The sequence below is a fragment of the Callithrix jacchus genome, chromosome 12, assembly GCF_049354715.1.
Source record: "Callithrix jacchus isolate 240 chromosome 12, calJac240_pri, whole genome shotgun sequence".
NCBI lineage: Eukaryota > Metazoa > Chordata > Mammalia > Primates > Cebidae > Callithrix > Callithrix jacchus.
In genome coordinates this window covers 21,866,457-21,883,634 of record NC_133513.1, presented here as the reverse complement: position 1 = coordinate 21,883,634, position 17,178 = coordinate 21,866,457, and the positions used below count along the sequence as shown (strand labels likewise).

The 17,178-nt window shown below is 42.8% G+C and overlaps 1 protein-coding gene across 3 annotated transcripts in view; it reads right to left on the bottom strand.

Moving 5' to 3' along the window:
• Positions 1–7,341, bottom strand: part of LOC100385986 (acyl-CoA synthetase medium chain family member 2B) — a 28,809-nt gene extending 21,468 nt beyond the window's left edge. For all 3 annotated transcript variants that reach the window (XM_009009265.5, XM_009009269.5, XM_009009267.5), the window contains exons 1-2: positions 7,264–7,341; positions 2,437–2,621 (exon numbers count right to left, since the gene is read on the bottom strand). In XM_009009265.5, the coding sequence (XP_009007513.2) occupies positions 2,437–2,613 (177 nt within the window). In that variant the 5' untranslated portion in view covers positions 2,614–2,621; positions 7,264–7,341. The remainder of the gene's footprint in view (positions 1–2,436; positions 2,622–7,263) is intronic.
• Positions 7,342–17,178: the final 9,837 nt, after the last annotated feature.

The window sequence follows — 17,178 nt, the reverse complement described above, 5'->3', positions numbered from 1 at the left end:
GCTCCCAAGCTAACTATGGGAGGAATTTAGTTTATAATTTAACTTTAAAGCAAGGATGATAAATGTCCCTTCCTGAAACCAACTCCCTTCTTGTTCAGGGATCTAAACCTCTTTGTAAAATTAATGCAATTCCAAAGGATTAGAATTATGGTAGATGGTAGGGGCTTCAACTCTGCTAAGCTATAAGCATAGTTAAGGGATAACCATCCATTGTTCCCTAGCTTGCTTACTGCTTAGGAGTCATGTACCAGAAGTCACACAATTTGTAAATTCACCAATTGCTCCTATAGATAACATCACTATTGTAAAATAGAAGACTGGCCTGTGAGATATTTTTTAGAGATTTGCATTCTGGCAAACTACCTAGACTCATGACTCTTAGCAAGGAACTCAGTTTACCAGTCCTGTGACTGCCTCACCCAGAAACAGACTCAGCACTGGAAGACATTTCTCACACTTCTATGATTTCATTCCCAACCAATCAGTAGCACCAGTTCTTTAGCCCCCCGCCCACCAAATCGTCTTTTGAAAACCATAGGCTCTGAGCTTTCGAGGGGGCAGATTTGAGAATTATCTCTCATCCTTCCACTACGATGCTTTGTGATAATTAAATTTGTTTTCTGAAGAAAAAAAGCAACCTTTTTTATTTAACTAACAAGATAGGTACAAAAATGTTATTTTGGCAAAATCTTCACTTGCATTACTTTTATTATGAGGGAGGGTGAGTTTTTTTATGTTTAATGGCCATTTGAGTTCCCTTTTTTGGTGACCTGTCTGTTCATATACTTTGCCCACTTTTATATTGAGTTGCACCCTTTTATTCTTGGTTTCTACAAGCTCATTTTATATTTTTAACTTTTTGCTGTCATATAAGTTGAATATTTTCCCCACAATTGTCATTAGTCATTGATTTTGCTAACGGTGTTATTTGTGAATGGAGAGGTTTTTTGATGTTTATACAGCAAGCTACTTTTATGAATTCAGAATGGTGAGTCATAGCAGGAAGGGGCTTCCTCAATATTTAAAGGAAGCACAACTTTTTCTAAAAAATCCAGAAATCTACATTTTTATTTGAAAATTTTCAATTTTAAAATGTTGACCTAGTTTTTTTTAAGAGTACCTGAACCGGCCGGGTGCAGTGGCTCACGCCTATAATCCCAGCACTTTGGGAGGCTGAGGTGGGTGGATCACAAGGTCAAGAGATCGAGACCATCCTGGTCAAAATGGTGAAACCCCGTCTCTACTAAAAGTACAAAAATTAGCTGGGCATGGTGGCGCATGCCTGTAGTCCCAGCTACTCGGGAGGTTGTAGGCAGGAGAATTGCTTGAACCCAGGAGATGGAGGTTGCGGTGAGCTGAGATCGCGCATTCCAGCCTGGGTAACAAGAGCGAAACTGTCTCAAAAAAAAAAAAAAAAGTGTACCTGAACCTAGGGCCGTCTTCAGCCTAGGGGCAAGGCATTTGCAATCTCCACACTAAGGCTGTTTCATAGTGTTGGGAACTCAGGACATCATGTCATAATCATGACTCTTTTTGAGTACCAATGTGTCAAGCCCATGCTGGTAGCTCCACCCCTTCCCGTACACCTAGCCAGAATGAATCCTTCAATCCTATAGAAAGAGTCACAGGACTTCGGATGAAGACAATTGATGGATCAGCTATGAATGGATTAAAATTTTAGCAGCTCAGGGCTGGAAAGGAAACTCAGAATTTTCTTCATCTTTTTCTGTCTTGGATGTCTCATATTGGAGCCCTTTTGATAATTGTTGCCTAGTAGCTATCTTACTTGCACTCCTCTAATGAGAGGGACATGTTACCTAACTTCCTGGGAAGACTCAGTCTTTGATCAGTGCTGATTTGCCCACCCCGCCCCCACCACTTTTTTGAGACAGAATCTCACTCTGTGGAGTGTGGTGGTGTTATCATAGCTCACTGCAGCCTCAAACTCCTGGGCTCAAACAGTCTTCCCACCTCAGCTTCCTGAGTAGCTAGGACTGCAGGTGTGGAGCACCATACCTAGCTAATTTTTTTTTTTTAATTATTTTTGGTAGAGACAGAGTCTTACTGTGTTGCCCAGGCTTGATTTGCTATTATTAGATTCAAACCCACCTCTTCTATGACCCCAGACCACTAGTCCTCATTTCACCCTGGAAGGTCACAACAGAGCATATGCAGTCTCCTTACAATGTAAACAAACTGTGTGTTGGCTGCCTGGAAGTTACCAGGTCGCCACACTCCTGTGCCTTTCTTCCTTCCAAGCTCATGGTATCTCTCTCCCATATCATGCTGTCTTCATGGAAGATGAATGTCTGGTCCATAACTTATTACAGTGCCTGACATATGATAAATGCTTAACAAATATTTACTAAATTAATGGATGAATTTTAAAAGTCAACCAAATCTTCTCACTCTGTGCCTCTTTTCCTCCCCACTTACCTTCTCCATCTCAGCCCAGTGATCCATCACATCTCTAGCGAAGTTAAACGTGGGTGGAGCTTCCTGGTGGCCCCACTGCACAGACACCAGTTTCCTATTATTAATGTGGAGAGTGTGGCTGGGCATCTGAGTACCCCACAGGGTGCAAAGTCTCTGAAGTTTTCGCAGCCAATACATGTTCAGACCTGTAAAAGGAAGAAGAGACACAGGTGAGAGCTTCTTTAACAGATTACTCTACTGATCATCAGCGGCTTCAGGAGATTCATCCAAACCTTATTGAATTCTTCCCAGGAATTAATTTGCTGTGATTATGAATAAATTGGCACTCACCATCTGTTTCAGTGTCCTTGTGGGGTGCTGTTTTCTATAGGCACGAGAGGATACAGAAAAAGTCCCAGATCCTACATCTTCGACACTTCTGACAGTTTTGTGAACACCCCATTCCATATAGTAAATCCCCTTGTGCTTAAAATACAGTGGGTCATATATTGGATTGTAGTTCCCAGAAATTCACTCCATTCCTGTTCTAGCATTATACCTCCCCATTCATTTGTATGTGACTTCCCAGCACATTAAGGAGGAAGAATATGTATCTACTTCTCATTGATTTTGGCTTGCTCATGGGATATGCTTCAGTCAATGAGATGTGAGTGTCTGGGATTGTATGGTTCATCAGAAACTCACATTTCTCCCCTCTGTGTGAGACTTGCACAATGCATATCAGTGCTGTACTATCAGAATGGGACCATGAACAACCAAAAATGTGGAGTTGAGCTGAGCCTAGCATGGCCACTGACAACACACAGACCCATAAGGGGAAAATGTGTATGACTAAAAGCTACTGAGATGTATAGGGTGTTTGTTACTGTAGCAAATGCTAATTAATACAAGTAGCATCATTTTCTTTAAATTCAATCTGGACTGATAAACATCCTAAATCCTAGGTCTTATGCATTTAGTGCACAGGGCCTAATACAATCACTTTAGAAATTGTAGGTGTTATAATTGTTGTTTCCATATAATTTATTCCAAGGAGGTAGTTCCAAGGCTGTGCAGGCTGGTCTTTGAGTTACACCCAAGGTACCATGAAGAGGTTGTAGAATTTATGTCTAATGGCTTTTTTTTTTTTAAGAAAATTTATTTCCATAGGCTTTTGGAAAACAGGTGGTATTTGGTTACACGAGGAAGTTCTTTACTGGTAATTTAAGAGTTTTGTGCACCCATCACCCAAGTAGTATACACTTAACCCATTTTTTAACCTTTTATCCCTCAGCTCTTTCCCATCTTTTCCCCCAAGTCCCCAAAGTTCTGTGTATCATTCTACCTTTCTTTTTCTTTTTTTTATTCTTCCTAACATATTCTATCATACACCTTTGTATCATTCTTATGCCTTTGCAATTTATAGCTTAGCTCCCACTTATGGGTGAGAACATATGATGTTTGGTTTTCCATTCCTGAGTTACTTTACTTTGAATAATAGCCTCCCATCCTATCCAGGCTGCTGTGAATGCCATTAAGTCATTCCTTTCTATGGCTGAGTAGTATCCATATATATGTATGTATATGTACACACACACACACACACACACACACACACACACACCACAGACTGACAGGCATTTGGGCTGGTTCTATATTTTTGCAATTGCGAATTGTTCTGCTATAAACATGCATATGTAATGACTTCTTTCATGTAATGACTTCTTTTCCTCTGGGTAGATACTCAGTAGTGGGATTGCTGGACAGTTCTACTTTTAGTTCTTTGAGGAATCTCCACACTATTTTCCATACTGGTTGTACCAGTTTACATTCCCACCAGCAGTATAGAAGTGTTTCCTTTTCACCACATCCACTGCAACATCTGTTATTTTTTGATTTTTTGATTATGGCCATTCTTGCAAGAGTAAGATGGTATCACATTGTGGTTTTGATTTGCATTTTCCTGATTACTAGTGATGCTGAGCATTTTTTCATATTTGTGTTGGATCTTCTTTTGAAAATTGTCTATTTATGTCCTTAGCCCACTTTTTTATGGGATTTTTTTTTCTTGCTAATTTGTTTGAGTTACTTGTAGATTCTGAATATTAGTCCTTTGTCAGATGCACAGATTGTGAAGATTTTCTCCCGCTCTGTGAGTTGTCTATTTACTCTGCTGACTGTTCCTTTTGTGCTGCAAAAGCTCTTTAGTTTAATTAAGTCTCACTTATTTATCTTTGTTTCTCTTGCATTTGCTTTTGGGTTCTTGGTCATAAAATCTTTGCATAACCCAATGTCTAGAAGAGTTTTTCTGATGTTATCTTCCCGAATTTTTATAGTTTCAGGTCTTAGATTTAAGTCCTTGATCCTTCTTGACTTGATTTTTGTATAAGGTAAGAGATGAAGATCCAGGTTCATTCTCCTACATGTGACTTGCCAATTATCTCAGCACCATTCCTTGAATAGGGTGTCCTTTCCTCACTTTATGTTTCTGTTTGCTCTGTTGAAGATCAGTTGACTGTAAGTGTTTGGGTTTATTTCTGGGTTCTCTATTCTGTTCCATGGTTCTGTGCGTCTATTTTTATACCAGTACCATGCTGTTTTGGTGACTATGGCCTTATAGTGTATTTCTGAAATCAGGTAATGTGATGTCTCCAGATTTGTGCATTTTGTGTAGTCTTGCTTTGGCTATGAGGACTCTATTTTCAGCTACCAGAGAGGGCAGGGAAGGACCATCAGGTAGGGGCAGAGTAAGGCATGTCTGAGATCAGAATTTTCTTGAGTGGAGCTTGCTGTGGCTGCTGTGGGGGATGTGGGTGTGGTTCCCAGGTCAATGGAATTATGTTCCCAGGAGGATTATAGCTGTTCCCAGGAGGATTACAGCTGCCTCTGCCGTGTCATGCAGGTTGTCAGGGGTGTGGGGGAAAGCTAGTAGTACAGGCCTCACCCAGCTCCCAAGCAACCCAAAAGGCCAGGCTCACTCCCACAGTGACCCCATCCAACAGCACAGTTTGTTTCCAGGCAGGACGTGAGTAGGGCTGTGAACTTGTTCCAGGCTACCAGCCTCCTAGCTGAGAAAGCAACCAAGACTTTCATGCTTGCTTCCCTGCCTGTCCGGTCTGCATACTGGATTCATGTCCTCCCCCAATTTCTGGCCAGAAGACAGTGTTTGTTTGGAATGGTTACAAAGTTTAGCTGGAGGTCTTTTCTCAGTTCCTCTGACAACCCTCCTCAAGGCCCCCTGCGAAACAAGTCAAAACTGGCTTTTCTTGGGACCCAAAGAGCCCATAGGACTTTTCCCAGTGCTTCATCCACCCCTGTATTTCACTCAGCTCTCTAAATTGACTCAGCTCGACCTAAGGTCAAATCCTTCTCCTGTGACCTAGACCTTCAGGTTTCCCAGTGAGGGTGTGTGTTTGGGGGCAGGCAATTCTCCTTTCCCACTGTCACAGCTTGGGCACTCACAGTATTTGGGCTCTCTCCCAAGTCCTGCAAACAATCCACTTCCTTTAAAGGGTCTGTGGATCCTCTCAGAATCTTTTTACTATCTTTTTATACTTATTTTATTTTATTTTCCTGGTATATTCCTGCAGTAGTTCTGGAGCAAAAGTTCACAGTGTGAGTCTCCACATGCAGTTCTGTCCATCTAAGCTGAGGCTGCCAGCTACTTTTGCCTCCTAACTGCCATCTTGACTTTCTAATAATCTTTAATGACTTTTGATTTAAAGAATCCAGCCAGTGTTCAAGCAAATGGGCTGGATTTCCAACGCTGTATTTTATTTTATTTATTTATTTATTTATTTATTTAACTAGAAAGTAACAGCCACAATGCTCAAGGTATCTGTATTATTTGGGGTTCCCTAGAGGAACAGAACTAATGGAAAATATATGTATGAAATATATTTCATATATTTTTCAGATACCTTGTATAAATATATCTATATATTATATATATATAAACTCATATATATAGTTAATAACTCATATATATAGTTAATATTTATTAAATACTAACTCTCAAAATTGCAAAGTCCCACGAGGTCCCTCAATAGGCTGTCTGCAGGCTGAGGAGCAAAGAGAGCCAGTCTGACTTCCAAAATGAAAGAACTTGGAGTCTAATGTTTTAGGACAGGAAGCATCCAGCATGGGAGAAAGATATAGGCTGGAAGGCTATGCCGGTCTCTCTTCACATTTTTCTACCTGCTTATATTCTAGCCTTGCTGGCAGCTGATTAGATGATGCCCACCCAGATTAAGGGTGGGTCTGCCTTTCCCAGTCCACTGACTCAAATGCTAATCACTTTTGGCAACACTCTCACAGACACACCCAGGATCAATACTTTGTATCCTTCAATTCAATCAATACTTTGTATCCTTCAATTTAATCAAATTGACACTCAATATTAACCATCACTGTATCTGATACTTGTGTCTCCTACTTTTTTATAGAATAGAATAAGAATTGAAGATTTCCATACCAACTCCTGAGCAGAACTGCATATTGCTTTTGTACCTGCTGGTCCCTTTCTTTTTCCATAGTAGTCTCTTCCTCATTCTTCTGGCCTCACCTCTAAGATGCATCTTTCTCTGACTACCACGCAACTCCCAGCCCCCTGTGACCACCTTTTTCTAGCTGCCCATATCCCTCCCTATTACTGTGATAAAGGTGCATTTTCCTCTGCCTAGTGTTGCCTCCTCACTAAGACTTGACAGGTACTCTCTTTCACAGCCCCTAGGAATTTCTGCGTTTCTGTGGGGATTTTTGCTCCACTCACTAGCCATGATTCTGAAAGATTAGTGAGGTTATCGTGGATTATGACCCCATCAGCCCATTCCTTAAAACAGTCCTTACCTGCCAATTCCTCTCAGGATGTCTTTCTAGGGAGAGCTTGATCCACCCTCCTCTCCAACCAGCAGCTCCAGAATTCCTACAGCCTTGGAAGAGAGCACATAACTCAGGCAGACAGCTTCAGAATCTCCAATCAGAATCAGCTAATTATTGACAGTGGGTAACTTTGGAGGCTTACCAAGGGTAACATCAATCCTCCTAGCTAAGTTGATGGACTTTACAACACTAAAGCATTTGAGGCCAACTCGATTTGCACTTTCAGTCCAAGGGGCATGAGGCAGGTTTATGCCCAGGAGTGACAGAAAATTGTTGCTTCAGCCAAGCAGAGAGAAATGGAGCTCACATGGGCTTGATGAACGCTCTTTTAATTCTTTGCTTTGCTTGGTCCCAGCATACCACTTTTGCCTGGTTTTCCTCTTGTTTTCCATCTCTTTTGCTTATTCCTCCTCATCTTTATCCATGTTCACTCTGTACATTATCTCAACAACTGTCATAGCTTGGATACCATGTGGCTTGCCAATGGCCCCCACATGTGTGTCTCCAACCTGGATTTCTCTCCTGTGTCCTCATCTGCTTGACTTCACCTGGCTGTTTAACAGGGATCTCAAACATACTTTATCGATCTCATCCTTCCCTGTCCTCTCCCATTCCAGGTATGGTTTTATCCATCTCAGCAAATGACGCTCCTATTCTTCAAGTTCTTCCATCATCAAATCTTGGAGACTTCCCTCACTCTTTTCTTTCATACATGGATGTGAAAAAGCCATCAGATCCCCCTTCAGGCTATGCTCAGAGTCTGATGCATTCTCTGCCCTGTTCCATCCCAACACTGTCCTAAGTCCAAAACTCAACAGGGAAAAACAACTCTTTATGTCTCTTTATATTTACTTTATTTTGAAACAGGGTGTCTCTGTTGCCCAGGCTGGAGTGCAGTAGTGTGATCACAGCTTATTGCAGCCTCTAACTATCAGGCTCAAGCAACCATCCCACCTCAGCTTCCTGAGCATCTGGGATTACAGGCACATGCCATTATACCCAGCTAATTTTTTAATGTTTTGTAGAGACTGGGCCTCACTATGTTGTCCAGGCTGTTCTCAAACTCCTGAACTTAAGTGATCCTCTCATCTTGGCCTCCCAAAGATTACAGGTATGAGACATCATGCCTGGCCAACATTGTCTTAGAGCTGGTCTCAGCCCATGCTTCAGCTCTCTCAGGCTAGAGTTGCAAATTGGTGATCCTACAGTTCTGTGTCTTGAAGGTGGCCCCACTTCCATGGCTTCATGAGGCATTTCCCTAGTGGGAAATCTTTGTAGAGGATCTAGCCCCATATTTTGTGCCTGTGCATCCCGACTTTCCAATACATCCTCCGAAAGTTAGGGAAGCCAGCAAGCATCTACGGCTCCTACATTCTGGGTGCCTGCAGAATGAAAACCATGTCGACACTGCCAAACTTTATGGCTGGCATTCTCTAGAGCAGTTGCTTGAGCAGTGCTTGGGGGTCATTTGAGCCATGGTTAGTCTGGAGCAGCCTGGATTCAGAGAGCAGCATCCTGAGGTGGTGCAAGGAAGCAGTAGAATAAAACCATCCTGTCTTTCTTGGTCTCTTGGCCAGTGATGGGAGGAGCAGCGTCAAAGGTTTCTAACATACCTTTGGAACTTTCTATTATCTTATTAGCACCAGGCCCCCTTTTAGTCGTGCTTTAGCAAATTTTGTTCTGACACATCCTTGGACTCCTCTCCTGAAAATTCTCTTTTCTTCTCTACCACTATGTTCAGGTGAAGAATTTTCCAAATTTTAATGCTCTTCTTCCCCTTTATAAATGCAGACTTTAGGTCATTACTTTGCTGTGAAGATTTAGCATAAGCTGTTAAAAGCAACCACGAACACTTCTTGAACACTTCGCTGCTTAGACATCTCTTCCACCATACATCATAAGTCATCACTCTTAGTTCAGCTTTCCACAAAGCCTTAGGGCACGAGCACAGTGCACCTGAGCTCTTTGCTACAGAGTAGCATGGGTGAACTTTGCTCCAGTTCCCCTTTCTATGACTTTTCAGCATGGCCTGTACTGTCTATATTTCTATCATCGTTGTAAAAAAAATAAAATTTAGGGCCGGGGCAGTGGCTCATGCCTATAATCCCAGGACTTTGGGAGGCCAAGGCAGGCAGATAACCTGAGGTCAGGAGTTTGAGACTAGCCTGACCAACATGGACACTTCATCTTTACTAAAAATACAAAAAATTAGCCAGGCATTGTGGTGCATGCCTGTAATTCTAGCTACCCGGGAGGCTGAGGCACTTGAACTTGGGAGGTGGAGGATGCGGTGAGCCGAGACCGCACCATTGCATTCCAGCCTGGGCAACAAGAAGGAAACACCATCTCAAATAAATAAATAAATAATAAATATATACATAACTAAATAAACAAATAAGTAAAATAAATAAAATTTAGGACCTTCCAGATTTATCATACACAAGGGAAAATTTAAGCCCTGCAAGTTGACTTACGTAACACAAGTTCCCCTGACTCTGGTGCATGACTGTTGCTTTCTGACCTTTGTGTTGAGATGTTTTACATTAACTGGACTCGTCTTTATTCAAACCTGAGCTAAACAGCACGAAGATAGAGACCTTTGTGCCTTTGTAACTGTCTCCTTTTAACAGGATGTTAAACTTTCCCCTTAGAGTGTAATCAAAAAGTAGCCAATCAAAACTTTTTTTTCTTTTCTCAGAGACTGAGTCTCGCTTTGTCGCCCAGGCTGGAGGGCAGTGGCATGATCTCAGATCACTGCAACCTCTGCCTCCCAGGTTTAAGCAATTCTTCTGCTTCAGCCTCCCAAGTAGCTGGGACTACAGGTGCTCGCTGCCATGCCCAGCTAATGTTTTGTATTTTTTTAGTCGAAACAGTGTTTCGCCATGTTGCCCAGGCTGGTCTCGAACTCCTGAGCTCAGGCAATCTGCCTGCCTCAGTTTACCAAAGTGCTAGGATTACAGGCGTGAATCATCACTCCTGGCCACCAATCAAATCAAAATGTTGTAATTTTGTTCAGCAACTTCATTTTGCCAGTATAAGCAATCCTCATTTTCCCCTACACCAAGAGCACTGTTCACCATTCGCAGGGGTAGCTGTGCTCCTTGGATGGCTGCACACATACTCTGTGCTTGAATGAGTTCTTTTAACTAGATACCGAGTCTTCCGATTATTTTAGGTTGACAGTATTTTGGGTCACAACCATTTAACCAATCTCTAAGACATTCCAGACTTTCCCTCAACTCTTTCTCTTCTTCTGAGCCCTCCAAATTCTTCCAATCGCTTTTCATTGTTCAGTTCCAAAGCTGCTTCCACATTTTCAGGTATCTTTACAGAACACCCTACTCCCTGGCACCAATTTTCTGTTTTAGCCCATTTTTTGTTGCTATAAAGAAATATCTGAGGCCGGACATGGTGGCTCACACCTGTAATCCCAGCACTTTGGGAGGCCGAGGCGGGTGGATCACAAGGTCAAGAGATTGAGATCATCCTGGCCAACACGGTAAAACCCCGTCTCTACTGAAAATACAAAAATTAGTTGGGCCTGAGGGCGCACGCCTGTAGTCCCAGCTACTTGGGAGGCTGAGGCAGGAGAATTGCTTGAACCCAGAAGGTGGAGGTTGCAGTAAGCCAAGATCGCGCCACATCACTCCAGTCTGGTGCCTGGCGATGGAGCGAGACTCTGTCTCAAAATATATATATATCTGAGGTTGGGTAATTTATTTGCAAAATGTTTATGAGGCCTGTGATTCTGATGGCTGGAAATTTCAAGATTGAGCATCTGCATCTGGCAAGAGCCTCAGGATGCTTCTATTTATGGTAAGAGGTGAAAGGGAGCTGGTGTGTGCATGGATGACATGGTGAGAGATGAAGCAAAAGAGACAGTGGGGAATTGTCAGGCTCTTTGCAACAACCAGCTCTTGTGGGAAATAATAGGATTGGACTCAGTCACTCCCAAGGGAGGTCATTCATCTATTCATGAGGGATCCTTCCTTATGATTCAAACAGCTGTTAGGCTCCACCTCAAATTTCAACATGAGGTTTGTTGGGAGCAAACATCCAAACTGGAGCACCCCAGAACACTTTTCTCCTCAGAAACGTCTGTCCTTATCAGTTAGTCAACAAATATTGACTGAGTGCTACTCTCAGGTAGACACAGAAGTGACCATGCCAGATTCATTCCTGTTCAGAAATGAGACAAAGAATAACATGTAAAATGATTACGTTCATATTAAATACTGTGAAGCGTAAGTCAGAGGTCAGATCATGTCACAGCTCTGCTCAGAACCCAGTGAATCTCAGTGTCCTGCAAAACTAACATCAGAGTTTTTAACTTAATTTTCAAGGTCCTGTATGATCTTCACACACTCTTTTCATCTCTGGTTTGAAGTCCTGTTCCTTTACCTCTTACTCACTGCACATCAGTTACGCTGGCTTTCTTCCTGTTCCTTGAAGGCACACCTCTGCCTTAGAGTATCTGCACTTGCTGTTTCCTCTTCTGAGACTGATTTCTCACAGATATCTGCATGTATAACTCCCCCTCCTGCTTGATTTCTTTGCTAAATATTTTTGTCAGCTTCTAAATGAAGCTTACCTTGACCACCTTCTTAAAACGGCACCCCTCTCCAAGTTGGTTTTTCTTCCTCTTCCTCCTCATTACTAGGCACTATTTTCCCTAATACTCACTACCTGCTGAGCTATCTACTTACTATTTTTGCCTCTCTCTCCTTCCATTAGAATCTAAGCTTCATGAAGACAGATTTTTTTTTTTTTGTCCATTTTGTTCAATGAGTTAGCTCAAGGACTTTTAACAGTAGCTAGCACACAGTAAGTACTCAGTAAATAGCTGAGTGAATAAATAAGGGCTGAAAAGAAAAGAAAACATGTTGTTGTAATAATGTGTGTGCCTGTGTGAAGTGCATAGCTGTGTATTGAGATAGCCTGAGTACACGTATGTATGTTTTTATGTGTGCTCATGTGACTGTATGGGATGTATGTATAGCTGTTATTTCTGTGTGTGAAGACGTGTGTGAGATTGTGCGTGTGTTTGTGCACATGCGTGTCTATGAGTGTGTTAGTACATGGGTGTGTGAGACTATGTGTATTTGTGTGCAAGTGTGTGTAGTGCTATGTGAGCAGGTGTACAGGTGTTTATGTATACTTGCATGCATGTGTGTTAGTAGATGTGGATGTGTGTGAATGTATGTGTGCAAATGTGTATGCGATTATGTTTGTGACTGTCGTGTGTATGTAGCTCTGTAGTTAAGTGTACGTCTATGTATCTGTGTGTGAGTTTGGCCCTGTAAGTGTTAAGTGTGTGTATTCATGTGTGTGAGTGGGGGGGCTAGAAGTGTGACTAGATATTAGTGTGTGCTTGCATGTGTGTTTATGTGTGGCAGTAAAACTGCAGATATATGTGTGTCTGTATTTGTATTTGTGTGTGTGTACATGTGTCTGTGTGTGTGTACATCCTAAATTGCACTCACACTACTTACAATGGTCTGACAACACCTCTCTGGGTGGTCCTTTGGACCTGGCCACTGGGGACACTGCCAAGTCATGATGCTGGACTTTGCTGAGTTTCTTTTCCTTTCTTTCTGTTTTTCAAATTTTGACCTTTAGACATATTTCAGGATAGCACATTCTAGTAGGAAATCTGTGAGGTGGAAAATAAAAATTTTCCTGATGACTTTTTAAAAAGGATAACAGCTAGCTTATATCTTCGGTGTTGAGTAGATGTGCTCACATGTAATCTTGACAGGAACTCTGCAGGAGAGGCATCCAGAGCCCCAGCCCCATTTTATAGATAAGTAAATTGAGGCTCAGAGAGGAAAAGCAACTTAGCTAAGCTCCCACAGCTGGTAAGTGCTACAGGAGGACTCAGATCTGACTTCAGAGTCCAGTGTCCTTCTCATAGAAAACACCATGTTTCTGCAAAGAGCCATTTTACAAGAAAATAATTTGAAATGGTCACTGTTGGAGGCTGTGCACAATCAACTGGGTACCTCTGTGCCCCTAGAATCTGACCCACAGTGAGGACCCAAAGTGCTGGAGTTGCTGGAGAAACTCTGGGAGCAGAACTCCATGGTGGGGGCTCAGAATTCCCAGGGCAGGGGGTTTTGAGTCAGGAATCAGAACCATCATGGGAAAAACAGATTTTCTTTATACACTCCACCTCTGATTGTCTCAGGAAGTCTTTGGTGGCCTGGCTGGATGGATCCAAGGTTTTGAAGGCAGCCTGGGGCAAGAGACAATCCCTGAGAATTGCCATCAGAAGACTCATTTAAAATCTTTGCTGTACCACTTACCAAATGAACACACACACTGACCTTCTGTGTCTCAGTTTCTTCCTGTACAAAATGGGGATAAAAATAGCATCTATCTGGTAGGGTTACAGTAAAGCCTGGGCAAGACAATCCTCGAGGCTTCTCACTTGTCCTGATGCCAGAGGAGTGTGATGCTGCACCCTTAAGACTCTTAGAGGTGGAGAACAAGGCAAAGTGCTAGATTTCTGCAAAGCCTTATGTTTGATCTAAAAAACCTGTTCCAGAGTATCCATGTGCTTCAGGAGATAACTGTGCCTCTGCTTCTCACTTTTAGAGTTGGGGGCTGCATCTGACAGTGGCTGTGGTTTCGAGTCTCTGGAGTCCCATTTTTTTCTCTTCCCTGAAGTTTGTTCACTGTGGTTTGAAGAGCTGAGGCACATGAGAAATACCAGGTACATAATTAGTGCTTTGGAAAGAAACTGCTCTCTCTACGGTTATTGGCAGCTTTTGTGAGGCAACTCACCCAGAAACCGCTTGCATGAAGGTGGGAAACTCACCAGTCATCTGGGATGGGAGATCTTAATGAAAATGGGTTTGTGAACTGAGTAATGGCAAGTAGGAATAACATTTATTGGTTGGGCTCAGTGGCTTATGCTTGTAATCCCAGGACTTTGGAAGGCTGAGGAAGGTGGATCACAAGATCAGGAATTCAAGATCAGGCTGGCCAGCGTGGTGAAACCCCACCCCATCTCTACTTTAAAAATAAAAAAATTAGCTGGGCGTGGTGGTTGGTGCCTGTAATCCCAGCTATTCATGAGGCTGAGGCAGGAGAATCACTTGAACCCAGGGGGCGGAGGTTGCAGGGAGCAAAGATCATGCCGTTGCACTCCAGTCTGGGCAACAAGAGTGAAACTCCATCTCAAAAAAAAAAAAAAAAATCAAAACATATATATGTATATATTGAGAGAGCATTTAGTGTGCCACAAACTATGCAGGTGTTTCATTTAACCATCTCTCTAACCCTAGCGGTTATCTATTATCATCCCCATTTCAGCACGTAGAAACTGAGGCTCAGACAGTTTAAGTCAGCCGCCCAAGGAGGCAACTGGCACCACAAGACTTGAACCCAGGCCTGTTTCACATCATGCCTAACTCTTAGCCACTCTGCTCATGCCCCAACACCTGCATCCTCAGTGTCTGAATTGAAAAATGTGGGAAACTGAGAAACAAATGCAGGTTTTGGTGTTGACGGGCCTGGCATTCAAATCCCATTTCTGCAGCAGCTCTGAAAACAGCTGGGCAAGTTTGGGCAACTGACTCCACCTTTCTGAGCCTCAGATTTCTCTTCTGTAAAATGGGGATTACCAGGTGTTTTTTTCTGTTTCAGGGCCTTTGAACCTGCCCTTTGGACCTGTCTCCGGGACAGTGTCCTCCCTGACCCCCACATCTGCGCAGCTTGCTCCCTCACCTTTCAGCTTGCTCGAACATCATCTTCACAAATCCTTTCCTGGCTATGCTATTTAAAATCCTGCCCCACTCTCCTATTCACCGCTTGTACTTTATTTTCCTCCTTAGCACTGACACCGTCCGATATACTCTAATTTTTTAAATTAGATTTGTGCAAAAGTATAGAGATGTGGAAAAAGAGGCCTAGAGAGGGAAAGTCACCTGCCTGTCTACAAAGTAAGACTCTTAGATTTCTATTCGGAATTTTTTAGCATTCAAGAAAAGAAACAGATACATTCATTTGGAGAGAAAAAAGAGGTGAACAGTCTTCAGGTGTGATTTGTGCTTGACACCTCCTCAGCTCCCTATTCCCCTCAATTATTATTGTATTTCATTCATTCATCCATCCATCCATCCATTCAATGACTATTTACTGATACCTACTAGGCAGCAGGTCCCAATATGGGCATTGGGATGACAGACAAGACTATGATCTAGCCCATGATTTAGAAGAGTCCACAGTCTACTAGGAAAGACAGGCAAAACAAACATAAAACAATAAGCAGTAGCAATGAGCTATGACACCCATGAAAGAGAATGTTAAATGGGACTTCCTCTGTTGTCTCAGAATCTTGGCTGAATCTCCAGGAGGAGACAATGAGAGGGTGCCACATGACACATTCAGAAGTAATCCCAACTTGCCTTTGGAGCTTCACCCACCTCCAGCCTGTGTATGACAAAAGGCTACTGAAAAAGCCAGCAGGTAGGCTTGATGGAAGGGAATTGTAACCACCCAGCGGGCTCACATTGCCTACTGACTAGGCAGAGCCGATTTATCCAGACAGGGGAATTGCAATGCCAAAAGAGTAATTCACACAGAACCAGCTATGCGGGAGACCAGAGTTTTGTTATTAATCAAATCAATTTCTCCAAGCATTTGGGAATCAGAGATTTTAAGGATAATTTGGCGGGTAAGGGCTCTGAAAGTGGGGAGTGCTGGTTGGTCAGGATGAGGAAATCATAGAGGGTCAAAGTGAGTTTATCTTGCTGACATTTGTTGCTGGGTGGGATTGCAAAACTGGCTGAGCCAGGTTATCACTGTGGGTGGTGTCATCTGCTGCATCGGAATGCAAAATATCTCAAGCACTGATCTAAGGTTTTGCAACAGTGATGTTATTCCCAGGAGCAATTTGGGGAGGTTCAGACTCTTGAAACCAGAGGCTGCTTGGCCTCTGAACTGTGTAATTTCTAACCTTGTAGCTAATGTGTTAGTCCTACAAAGGGAGACTGGTCCCGTTATTATCAATTTTGTTTCAGAGTTTAAATTATAAACTAAATTACTTCCCAAGCCTGGTTTGGCCTATGCCAATGAATGAACAAAGGCAGCTTAGAGATTAGAAGGAAGATGGGGCCGGTTAGGTCTGATCTCTTTCACTGTCGTAATTTCCTCAGTTATGATTTTTGCAAAGGCAGAATTGGTTCTCTTTTAGGAAGGGCTGAGGGGCTGTGTTCCACCACAGCACTGGTGGGCAGGTATTTCAAGAAAATAACTTGTACTAATAACTAACAGCTCTGGGCACTTATCTGTACACTTTAGAAATACAAACTCATGGCTGGGCACGGTGGCTCACGCCTGTAATCCCAGCACTCCCAGCACTTTGGGAGGCTGGGATTACCTCCCACAGTGCTGATCACCTGAGGTCAGGAGTTCCATACCAGCCTGGCCAACATGGAGAAACCCTGTCTCTCCTAAAAATACAAAATTATCTGGGCGTGGCAACCCACGCCTGTGATTCCAGCTACTTGGAAGGCTGAGGCAGGAGAATCGCTTGAACCCGGGAGGCAGAGGTTGCGGTGAGCTGAGATCACGCCATTGCACCCCAGCCTGGGCAACAAGAGCAAAACTCTGCCTCAAAACAAAAAAAAAAACAAAAAAGAAAAATAAACCCATATGAATCTCAGAACAACCCAATCAGTAGATGTTACATCACCCCCATTTGATTGACTGGAGCAATGAGGTACAAAGAGGTTGAATATCATGCTTAGTGCTGCACAGATAGAAAGTGCAAGAGCTGATATTCAAGCATCAGTGTGACTCTAGAGTCTACATCTTGCATTGAAAAGGGAATACTGGTGTTTCCCCCTGTGAAAGGAAAATATCTTGGGCCCCCAA